General features: G+C 40.9%; 1 protein-coding gene and 1 pseudogene across 4 annotated transcripts; both read left to right on the top strand.

The window, feature by feature from the left end:
• The first annotated feature begins 1,725 nt into the window (after nucleotides 1-1,725).
• LOC103701715 lies at nucleotides 1,726-3,910 on the top strand (annotated as a pseudogene).
• A 450-nt stretch (nucleotides 3,911-4,360) lies between these two features.
• Nucleotides 4,361-9,973, top strand: LOC103713215 (probable transcription factor RL9). 4 transcript variants are annotated; one of them, XM_008800077.3, is made up of 6 exons: nucleotides 4,361-5,638; nucleotides 5,755-5,831; nucleotides 6,412-6,457; nucleotides 6,664-6,799; nucleotides 9,229-9,388; nucleotides 9,484-9,973. In XM_008800077.3, exons 1-6 carry the CDS (start codon nucleotides 4,891-4,893, stop codon nucleotides 9,595-9,597), a joined length of 1,281 nt encoding a protein of 426 aa, XP_008798299.2. In that variant the 5' UTR covers nucleotides 4,361-4,890; the 3' UTR covers nucleotides 9,598-9,973. The 4 variants fall into 4 exon arrangements, with proteins under 4 accessions (XP_008798299.2, XP_038983034.1, XP_008798291.2 ...); XM_039127106.1 differs by having other exon boundaries at nucleotides 6,655-6,799; nucleotides 9,229-9,304; nucleotides 9,489-9,669; XM_008800069.3 differs by having other exon boundaries at nucleotides 4,362-5,638; nucleotides 6,655-6,799.
• Nucleotides 9,974-12,463: the final 2,490 nt, after the last annotated feature.

Here is a 12,463-nt window from a genome sequence, read left to right as displayed (position 1 = left end):
CCGTCTATCTCCTCATGGTTGCTATTTAGGAATGCATAGCACTCTGTAGTGAAGTCTAGCTGCATTATAGAGAATTTTGATTGCAGTTTAATTAGAACAGACTGGGCACCTACAAGCAAGAAATGACTATTGATCGGATCCAAACACGATTACTCCCCATCATTTCGAGTTACTTACAGTGGAGCTATTAGGCATAGAAAACCTTTAGGCTTTAGGCCCTGTTTGCAGCTGGTTGAGGTTTTATGAGCTTCTTCCAATTTGTTGATGAATCTTGCGTATCATGGAATAGGGTAGGCAGTAGGAAACCATAGGAAATAGCAGTCCTTAGCGGACCCACCTGGGGTTGGTATTAATCTTCTCAACCAAGAGACCTACAGCAATAGAACATCTAGAGGCAGCATTTCTTGAGCTGTGACATCCACTTTCATCCAAGGGAGGTGGGTGTCAATGGAGTCCTTCAGAAGCTGCTGCCATGCATCATTTCATGCAAAGCTCTGTCATTAGAGGCCAATTGTTTGCGTGCCATAAGATTCCATGCTTTTGCAGTGTAAATAGAGGATGTGACACTTGAGGCAACAAGTATAATGACCTACACTACCTCTTTCTCGGACCCCCGGGGCTGTGGGCATTTGCTCGCTACCACTTTACACCAGAGAATGAACAAGGAAAGATGCATTAATGAAGGAAAGAGAGGTGCTGTCAATTCGAAAATTAAAGGCTATGATGCTAGGTGTGCTCATTTAACCATGTGATTCTTTCTGTAGGCAAAATGACTTCTTTTTTTTGCCAAAGATTTTCCTAACAATTCTTCTGATGCAACTGTCAAACTCACAGCAAGGACTTAGCTATCTCAATTGAACTAGGATACAATTGTTAAGCTGATATGTCAGACCTCCATTGGTTGGTATGGTAGAACTCACAGACCATATATCATGGGAGGTCCCATATATATTCTATTTCTATTTTTATTTCATTAGTCTGTTTGTGGGGGAAAGGAATGAGGCCACACACTTCAGCTTCTATCCCTGGAAGACTTGGCTTGCAGTTTCCACAGCAATCCTAGAAACTCAGCATCTTGTATTGTATCTGAACAAAGACAGTACTGAAGCACATATTATGGTGTTGGAAATGAATGCATTGGCCTACATTGAACACTGGAATGTTGCTGTTATATATATGGACACAGCAGCCATTCCCAATCCACATCCTTCATAGGCTTCTTCAGAACCAAATGGTGCTCATGAGTCGGTGAATGGATACAAGCTTGGAAGCTCTCAAAAAATGGGTGTATCGAAGAACTTCCAAATAACGCCCGTCACCCCTCCTCAAAACCAAAACAAATTGAATTGTGTTAGGGTTGTGAGGAGATCTCTTATCTCATAAATGCTGCCTGCATAGGGGTCAGGTGACAAAAAGTAATTAAAAGTTTTGCTTATCTTCCAATGTTCGATGCATCGGAATTGGAACTTGTTTGGTGTTGAGCTTCAAGCATCAACATGCTCTGTAAAACGTCCTGTCTGTTTCTTAGAATAACCCTCAATCATCTCTTTAGGGGCATGTCTATTATCTTAAAGGAGGGCATTTAAAGCTAAGTGATCGACTTCCCAATAAGAAATCCATTTACCATATTGTAATATTGGTTTGCCTAGATGGAACCTAGGGTTTTGTAAATATATTCATGAGTCAACCTTGTGTGGGGAAGAAGATCATGTGGACATGTCATAAATGACACTAGACAAGGTTGTTGCAAGGTTAGAAGGGAATATTTGGGAGTATGAGAAGGGAATTAGAAGTTGGAAGGTTTGTAGAATTAGGGTTTAAAATAATAACTTATTATAATGAAAACCACAAGAGCCAAGCAACGCCCTTTTAGTCAATGATGCTAATAAGCCTAGGCACCTGACAGCTCTTACCGGCTCAAAATCTTTTTTTTTTTTTTGGGTCATGGAGTTGGATCTCTTGATACTCTCGAACATCACGATCTCCAATGTCCGATCGTGATTGCACAATTTGACAGCTCCAAAGCCCGAGATCCCAGATGCAGCATAACCACCCCCTCCCCGTTCTAATGGGCGAAGTTTAGCTAGGTTTGAATGCTAACACGAACAAGAGTGAACCACCCATCCTTAATTATAATGTCCATAGAATGGACGAGTCATGAGGCAAGTTTGTCGAGCCAGAAACCACCAATACTATAATTACTTTTGAATGCAAAAGGAGCCATTATGATAAGCATTATGAAAAATCCAGGAACTCTGCTGAAATTCAGCTAAATCAACTCAGTTGCACCTCAAATATATATATATATATATATATATATATATATATATATATATATATATATTTGTTTGTTTGGGTAACACAAGGACTGTAATAATCCAAGATCTCGCTCAAAAAGATTAGTCGAAAGCTCCGTTTAAGCTCTGACATCCTCGTCAGGCTAAGGATTCAAATCCATTTAAATCTAATCACAAATACCACAATCAGCCCATGGTCAACCCCAATAGATCTGTGCTGCAGTGTCTCGTAGTCCACATAGGTTATAAGTCAAGTCCGCTCTGATACTTTTTGTAACAATTCAGGACCTCATCCAAACAGGCTAGCCGAAAAATGTTATTTGAGTTTCTTGATCATATATAAGTACCCAATATCTAAATAGTAAATAATCAATGTTAGACTAAATATACGCCTGCATGGTGCTAGCATGAATTGCTCTCGCCCAAGTATGCTTCACCCAAGAGTATGATAAAATCTGATGCTGATAGGGCTGGAAGTGGGCTCGGGCCGGCCCGAAGCCCATCGGGTCGGGCCGCCCGCGGGCCGGGCTATGGGCTAGGGCCAATGCATTTCGGGCCGGGCTCGGGCTTAATTATTCAGCCCATTTCTATTTCGGGCTGGGCTCGGGTATCTCATTGGCCCGGCCCGGGCCCGACCCAAGCCCGCGCCCATACTCAGCCCGAACGCGGCCCGTCCAAGCCCGAGCCCGTATCAACAATTTGCCCTAAAAGAAAACCCTTGAATCGCGACTCGCTCCGTCGCTCGTCACCATTTTCGTCCCTCCCCACGTCCGCGCCTTCTTCCCGGGCTTCCACGGCACCCAGCTCCTCCCCGCCTCCGACGGCTCCGGCCCGCACCCGCATCTCGTCCTCGACGACCTCTGCCGCCGGCCTCCGCCGCCCGTCCCTCATCGACATCAAGATCGGCGCGCGCACCTGGTACCCCTCCGCCCCCGACGACTACGTCCGCAAATGCCTCAAGAAGGACCGCGACACCACCAGCCTCGCCCTCGGCTTCCGCATCTCCGGCGTGCGGATCCACCAGGGCGGCGACGCCGGCTTCTGGCGGCCCGATCGCGAGGCCGTCCGGCGGTTCACTGCGGAGGACGTCAAGTGAGCGCTCCGGCAGTTCGTGTCCCTCGAATCCGGCGTCGGATCCGGGCCCGCCGGACTGCGCCTTCGCCTCTGCTGTGTACGGCCGGTCGGACGGGGTTCTGGCGCAGCTGCTGGAGCTCAAGGCGTGGTTCGAGGACCAGACGCTGTTCCACTTCTACTCGGTGTCGGTGCTGGTGATGTACGCGAGGGAGGAGGTCGAGGCCAGGAGGGCCGGCGGCGGGGTTAGGGTTAAGCTCGTGGATTTCGCTCATGTGATGGAGGGGAATGGGGTTATCGACCACAATTTCTTGGGGGGGCTCTGCTCGCTGATCAAGTTCATCTCGGAGATCCTCACCGACCCGGATGAGTGCTTGGCCGAACCCAACAAGGCGCACTTGAGCTTCGAGAATGGGAGCTGAGGGAACGGCAACAGCATGGTGGTTTGTTTTTTTTGGTAGCCCACTCAGAATCTTCGATTTGATTTCGCTTTCTGATACTGGAGGCATGGCTAACTTTGCAGCTTTTAATTTCTGGGCCGGCCCAAATGGGCTCGGGCCGGGCTCGGGCCTTGTTCCTTAAAAATTTTTCGAGCCCCGGCCCGGCCCGAAGCCCGGAAAAAAAATTCGGGCCGGGCTTGGGTAGGGGTTTGGCCCGACCCGGCCCGGCCCACTTCCAGCCCTAGATGCTGAAGACCGCACCAACCTTGAAGGAAATTAAAATAAAGTTGAGTTTCAAAACCTGACTCCAATTAAGAATTAAAAGTATCTAATAATATGATGACACGTTTCTTGCCCCTCTCTCTCTTCTTTTTTTCTATTTTTTTCCCTTCCATTTTGGTTTAGATTAGAAAACAACCTAATTAATGGAGCCGGTGGGAAGGAATCGCAGCACAAGCCTCGGTCCTTTTTCTTTTTTCTCTTCATCTCCAAGCCTTTATATTCTCTCATGCCTATAAGCTTCGTCCTAAAATATACGCCGATTTCCGCGGAGTAGGAAGTCCAAGCTCCTGTTGCCTAAGTCCCTTGACCGCTCTCTCTCTCTCTCTCTCTCTCTCTCTCTCTTTCACACACACAAGTGCCATTTTCCCACATACACTCTATCAAAATGAGACCCCCAACCGTTCCAAATGCTCTACCCTTTCCTTTCTTTATGCTCTCCGTCCACTAAAAGCATTCGCTCTTCGCCCAACCAACCCCTATCTTCAGAAAAAAAGATCGCCCAACCAAACCCTCACCCCCCCCCCCCCTCTCCCTCTCTAGATCACTACATACAAAGAGAATAAAAAAGGAACACTTGCAGATCATGCACCCTCTCAAAGCTCTTCCTCATTCTCTTACTCCCCACTTCATCTCTACATAGAAAGAAAGAAAAAGAATAAGAAAGCGGTGCTGCAGCTGCATGCAAGTACCGGGGAACCTGGTGCAAAACTTCAGACTGGTGAAGCGGGTTTTCCAGAGCTTATCCGTCCATCAACAGACACCATCCAGATCAAGGAAAAAGGAGAGGAAGAGATTATAGAATGCAAACTCAAGGAGTCTTCACGGAAACCACCTCAATCCCTTCCCCCGACCTCTCGTTGCACATCAGACCCCCAAGAACCACACCCTCCTCGACGGCCGACACCCACCATGACCTCAGCCTCGACCTCCTTCAGCGGATCGAAGCCCTCAAACCACAAGCCGACAGCTGCTCAAACTTCGCTTGCACCGATCTGACCCTCTCAAGTCCGTTGGCAACCTCGGAGGTAGATGGCCCATGGAGGTGGGAAGGAGCACTGCAGGATAGGTGCCACAACAGCCATCTCAGCGACTTGGTGTTGGATGACCGGAGGCCAATAAAGGGAATCCCCATCTACAACAGCAATACCTCACCGTTCCTCTCAGCTGATCCCACGATGGGATTCAACCACCAAATGTCATCCACACCTTCTTTATGGTCCTCATTTTGCTCTTCGGTGCCATCTTCACCTTCTTCTTCTAGTGGTTACTCTTCCAATTTAGACACAGCGGCATCTTTCCTGCATCCAGTGATGGCACCACCGACAAGGTTCGCCGGGTTATCATCAGACACAATCAACTACAACCACCACCCCCACCACCACCATCAATATGGAATTGGGCCGCTAGATGTCTCTCACAACATGATGAGGTCTAGATTCATGCAGAAGCTCTCGGCGAAGCGGAGTATGCGTGCACCAAGAATGCGGTGGACTAGCACACTTCATGCCCGCTTCGTCCATGCTGTCGAGCTCCTCGGTGGTCATGAGAGTATGCTATATCTCTCATTTTCCTGCTGCTACTTTTGTGATTATATCAAATTATTTAATCTATCATTCATGAAATCTGGCAATCTCTTTCTGCTTTGGTGGATTGTTTCGATTTAGGGGCGACGCCGAAGTCTGTTCTCGAGCTCATGGATGTGAAAGATCTGACTCTAGCCCATGTCAAGAGCCACTTACAGGTTTTTTCTTTCCTTTGTTTGAGACCACATTCCTCATCGTCATCCCCCTCAACCTGAGCAGAGTTTCCATCTCTCTCTCTCTCTCTCGCCCGCTCGCTTGCTTACTAATGCGTGTACAGTAGTAATGGATGCAGTGAATGACTAAATGAATGAATGAATCCGTAATAGGTCTGTTTATTTGCAGACAGAGAACTGCCATACATATAGGTAAGGTCACAGAGAGAGAGAGAGAGAGAGAGAGAGAGAGAGAGAGAGAGAGAGAGGAAAAGCAGCCATCATTTCACAATAATACAAGGCCAAAATAAACTCAAGAGGCATCAACCTCGTGAGCAATGGAAGTGGAAAGAAAAATATTAGATAACAAGAAATATCTCGAAAAAAAAAAAAGAATGACAAGACACACCATAGGAAGAAAGGAGTAGAGGCTTGGATTGAAGCTGGATTCTCCTGATCTTTACCTTGCCTTTTTCTTTCTTTCTTCACTATTATTTTTCTTCTTTTCTTCTCCTTTATCTCTATCCGTCTTTCCATCTCTCTATCTATTCAATTGCTTTAGATTTCTTTCTCTCTGGCTCTACAGATGTATAGAACTGTTAAATCCACTGACAAGCCTGCAGCTTCCTCAGGTAATTCGTATTACTTAGCCTTCTGTGTTTCTCTTTATTTCAACTGTCGCTCCCTCTTTTTTTTTTTTTTACTATTTTACTAACTTCCTTAAAAGCAGTTCAAACTTTCCGTTAAACCAATATAAATCACCTTCAAATAAGAATGTGCAATATCATCTTCTTCTCAATACATCTTGTGTAAATTATATATTCTCAAGCTCAATCAGAAGGCTCAGGCGAAGAAGATTCTGCTCTTGGGACTGGAGATCTCAGCTTCCATCAACTAATGGAGCACGAAGGATCAAATAAACCAGTCCAACCAAAGGACATGGACTCGAGTACTAGATGGAGAAACTCATCTAAGTAAACCTCTCTCTCTCTCTCTCTCTCTCTCTCTCTCTCTCTCTCTCTCTCTGTGTCCATTCACAATCCACAAACATTTTTTTAGTGTTTCCAATTAGCAGAGAAATATTTTTTTCCCAACAAATGTCTTTAAGCTTAGCTTAGAAGATTGACAAGTCCACGTTCTCCAAATCTAAGTGCAAAAGGGCTCCCATGGCAGCTTTAGCTTTTCTCTCGCCCTTTGCGTTCTTTGAGATCTCATTGGGAGATTTAAAGCAAAAGCTTAAGATTAAGGAAAAGAAGGCATTCACTTGCTGAAAGTGATCAAACCAATTTAATTACTTTGTTAATGCTATATTTAGTTGGTGTCTTTTGCTTAATGCTTTTGTTCTCTTGGGATCTTTGTCTTCAGTGAACGAGACTGAAAAGGCCAAATACACCTTGACTTGAGTGCTCTCTTTGATTTTATAGTATTATTATAGTGCAGCATCATGTCCAGGTCTTGGGCTTTACTTTGTCTTTTGGTTCCTCATTCCAGTAGTTTAGCTTTTCAATGCATTGGCTCTGATTTTTGTGATGTGATTTGACCTCATCTGTCCTAGACCTACATGCATGCTACCTCATATTTTCTTCTCTTTTATTGTTATATTACTTTTAAACTTCACTAGCATTATTACCATGTTTCGTTTTCCTTCTTTGGTGCCTATATATATTCCTTTATCTTCTTAGACTTCACAAAGCCTTATATCATAGAAGGTTGGAGTAGTGAAAGATGGCATGCATCTGTTAATTTTATGTCAAATACGGCCTTCCTTTCTATGTTGTTTTTGTGGCACTGAAGGTAAAGAGAGATAGCCCATGTCAGGAACTTACAAGCAAGTTCCACAAGTATATTCGTTACTATACTGAAAAAAGGTAAGCATATCTATTACTAATCTAATTAACTTCAATACTCCAATATTTATAGTAACAAAACATCTTTATAATAAATTAACTGCTTCAGACATAGCTGTCAACTCTTTCTGATAGATCATATCTTATAATCATCTTCCAAAAAAATCCTTTTGCATGCTAACTATTTATTTGGGATATGGAAAAACTCAATAGTACTTCGGCCGATACTTAAGCTGCAGATGATGTTCCTTAATCTCTTAGTGAATTGATTGTTATCCTCGAATATTGAAAAGTGATATAGAATTACTTGGTTTTAAATATGCTGTATGGTGACCAATATGGTGTCAAGAAGTTCTGCATAGAAGCATATGCATGTTGGAAACTATTCTAAGAAAGATGTTAATAAATTAAGTGTTCTGATGAAAATAATGAGTATTGAAAACCTAATGTTGCCTAAAGTTTCCCAGGGGAATGAAAGATATGAAAAAACAATCATTAGACTGAAAAGAATCATTTCATCACGGAAAACAAATTGATGTAAACTCCAAAGATAAAGAAGCCATGGTGCTATGAAACAAAACCTATAAATGCACAACATGACCGTTTTGAATTCCCAAGAGAAAGCTCTTGGGAGCATTTGGTTGCATGTAACTTAAATATCATGTAGGGATTAAATTGGGAGACCATATACATCGCAAACAAAATAAATCTCATCACTAATTGAAGCTAAAACAAGTAGTGTGCTCGCGGGAAAAGAGCTAAACTGGAAGAATACTGTTTAGGAGAATAACCAATAGAAACCCAGGAGGATTGGTCCTTGATATATGTATATATATGTAAAGTCGTATACCAAAAACATTCTTTATAAATAAAACAAATCCCCTAACAAGACAATCCGATCCACGTCAGCTACTCCAGATGGTTTCTGATAGGATCTCAATATGAAATTTTATACACATTTATTTGAACTGGAATCATTTTTGTCTTTTTTCTTAGCTCTTTTAAGGAGGCAAAGTTGTGAAACATAACTCCATTAGATGGTGTTGTTAGTACACTTACGCAATTAATGCTACTATTTAAACAATTAAATTGCCAGACATGACAAGAAAAAAACAAAATGACATTCTGAAAGCAATGAATTTAGATAAGCAATATGAATGCGTATTGTGTCCTCTCGCAAAGGATTTGGTTAGTGTGAGCAAAAACATTTACGAAAAAAAAAAAGAAAAGAAAAAACAAGTTTTTGACACCTTGAAACTACAAAACGGTATTGAGGGGCATATTTTTCTTGGAAACCAAATGGTGTCCTAGTTTAGCACCTAGAAACTATAAAATATAATTTTTTGCGAAGGACCAAAACAAAACCAGCCTTCCATTATTAACTGATGAAAAGGGAGATAATTAAGATTACATACACAAGCAGCACAATGCACTGGTAAAACATAAATTTCACGCCTAGCATTGTGCAGGAGAATGATTTGATATGGCTTGTTAATGTGTCATTAAATTCACTCTTGAACTTTTGCATGACATGAACTTCTTGTGACAAATTTCAGCGGAGGAGCTTGGTTGCAAACCAATCCAAGTGACATGGAAGGGTTTGAACCAACAACTTTCACATCTCGGACAGAGGTACTTACAAGCAATTGCTGGATACCACACGCACCACACAGAGATACAGATAAAGACTCTGTTTATAAAGTTAATGGAATATATGTAATATACAAGTGACACAATGTGTCTTTTCACAAAATTTAAGAGGAAATTCAAAAAAAATGAATGATAAAGTGCATCTCTGGACTTTTAAACAGGATAGCCACCTTTGCCGATCCAATGGTTCTACTGGTTCTCATGAAGAACTCAAAAACCCTAGCCTGGAGTTCACCTTAGGAAGACCAGACTGGCATGACAGAGAGCAGGATTAATGCTAGCAGAGCTACACGAAGGTGGTATGCATTCAGTGGCTCCTGGAAGGTTCTAAGGCATTTATGTCAACAGTGAGGAATATAAGGAGGCGTATATGAAGGGTGAGGGGACACTGGAAATTATTCTGTCATTCTTGTTTGCATGGTGCGTGAACCTTACGTTCTTTATCTGGGCCTTGTTCTTCTTCTTCTCTGGATTTTCTTTTGTCCCTTATTTATCATAAGTTTCTTCGCTTCTTGATTTTATTCCTTTTATTTTCTCCTCGTGTGACACTTATAACCACTAGAGAGTGGAATTGCTAGAGCTCAAGTTAATTGGTGTCTAACAGATGCTGTACACATAAAACTTGGAAAGAAAAAATATTATTTTATGCAGCAACCTCAGCACATATCCTTTGTTTTCCTTCTCTTTTATTTATCATGATTTTCTCGTTTAACCACCATTGTTGGGACTTTATTGTTAAAGTGTAAGAGCTTGCCGAAATACCACATAAATTCTTTAAACATGTGGATGGGTGATTATCTGCAGAAAATATCATGATGGAGTTTTTTTTTTTTTTTTTTGAGAAATATTATGACTAAGCACTTGATACATATATATAATGGAAGAACCATGAAACTCAAACTTCAATATCCATACATTTTTTTGCTGAAGCATGTTCCTTATGTTGAGTAGTAAATTAAAAGTTGTAGGATTTTCGTAGACAAATTGTTTCACTTTAAGATTTTGGATAAGATATGAATGTAGATATGACCAAATGAAGAAAATAGACATATTGCATTAGGTTCCTCAAAAGGTATATAGTAAAACCCCTAATTTACTTTCAGACAACTCAAATGAGATTAATTAGGATGGTAAAAATGTGTTAATGATGTCACATTTTAAGTCCCATTTTTTTTTTTAACGATTCAAAAACTAAGATACATAGGCTCTATTTGTAAATGGTGAGGTCCACCTTGCACAATGTAGATTGGACTCCTCTTTCTAATTCTAATAGGACTCTCTTTCCTAAAATAAACATTACTAGTGGAAATCTTCTAAAAAAGCTAGAATTCTTCAGGAAGTAGATCTCGAATTCTACATCAACTTTGCATGTTGTCGCTCCGCTTGATTCTTCTCAGATAGAGAGACATGCTTGGTCAAAGTTTTATCTGAAAAGAAAATTTTCATTTTGACCAGCCCATTTTAGATTCCAAATGATGGAATTTGGGCTCAATTGATATGGGCATCACCCCTTGGGGGCGTGGTGTCACGTCATATGTCTCAAAAAACTGTCTGATTTAAAAAAAAAAGATCAACTCAATCGGATGTTGTATGACCAAATTATGGCCTCCAGAAATTTGGCCAATGACTCGACTTCCCGATGTGGCCGACCTCACTCTTGAACCCTATCCAGCTCTACCTGTAGTAGCCAAAGTGGTCCATATCGACTCTGGGGATTCTTCTAGATCACAGTTAGGTGAAACAAAAGGAGTTCCATAATCTTGAAGCAAGATAGTGTTCAGATAGGGTTGTTGGTTGGCAAATTTTTTTTGCCATACTGGTGATAAGTGTCTCGTTTTCCAATCTTCTTGGTATGGTTTAAATTTTATGATTGCTATAAAACCCTCATTCTAGAAATCCTTCGTAAGTCCTATTTTCCTTCATATAATTCCAAATATTCCCTTCAGACCTTTGCGACAGCTTTATCCACTGTCATGCCCCGAACCCGCCACCTGAGTTGGCCACATGATACGGCTGTATACATCCTAAAGCAGGGCCCTAGAGGATATGCAAGGCCTGAAAATTTATTACAACCTCAATAATGATCTCAATTCATACCACATAACAAAACTTGTACAATTATAGAATTTATTCATACAACCGACAGTAATAACATTCTATTTGTTTATTCTTTTTTTCTGCAATCACGACTATAGCTAAGTACTAAGCAACCTGCAACCTGCAACCTGCAACTCTGAAAAGAAAAAAAATGGGTTGTGAGTTTTACTGTCCAATAAGAATCTCTACACATTCACACCAATATAATAATATAGTTTGAAAATAGCAATAAGCGATACCAGAATGAAAACATAAATTACGAAATTTTTTTTCAAACATCTATTATAACTCAATTAAACCAACAAGCATCCGCATATAATACATTAAATATTCAACTTATCAAAAAAGATATATCACAAATACCAACAAGTAAAACGTTTTATTCAGTATTGATTTCATGGGTCTTATCAACTATTTTTCATTATCTTAATTCCAAGTTCCATTATAATTATCTTTCCGTCTTTGGACTAACCAAATCATGACCCAGTCCAAGACTACTAAACAAAATCCTACGTATAAGCCTATGGAGACTATCCCACACATAAGCTCGCGGAGGCTATCCCATTACGAGGTTAGTATAAACCATATCTTATCCATCTGATTTGCATGTTATTCTTGTCAAAGCACTTTCTATTCTCATAATTTTCAGGTATTATTGTTCATATCATCAGGTTTTCAATATCTGATACATCCAATAATTGTACAAGTATGTTCATACCTGAAATCATATAAAACATAGTATCTCACTCCAAACCAAATCCATCAATGTAAATCTCACAATGCAAATTTCATGAAGCAAAACTAACAGTATAAATCAACGAACATGTATATATTGATGATCAAGAACATGTGTTACCTCTATCGCAATCCAATGCAGTTACAATACTACCAATTCATACCTAACATGTCTAGTCAATTTAATATCAATATAACACCAATTTATCCTTTATCAATCACTCACCATATTGATGAATCAATTATTCAGTAATTACCTAATTTTAGAGTTCTAATATTTGAATTATCCATATTTTCTATCCTTCTTTA

Source organism: Phoenix dactylifera, chromosome 6 (assembly GCF_009389715.1).
Source record: "Phoenix dactylifera cultivar Barhee BC4 chromosome 6, palm_55x_up_171113_PBpolish2nd_filt_p, whole genome shotgun sequence".
Classification (NCBI taxonomy): Eukaryota; Viridiplantae; Streptophyta; class Magnoliopsida; order Arecales; family Arecaceae; genus Phoenix; species Phoenix dactylifera.
The sequence above is the reverse complement of the archived record's forward strand: the minus strand, read 5'-3'. Positions and strand labels throughout refer to the sequence as shown.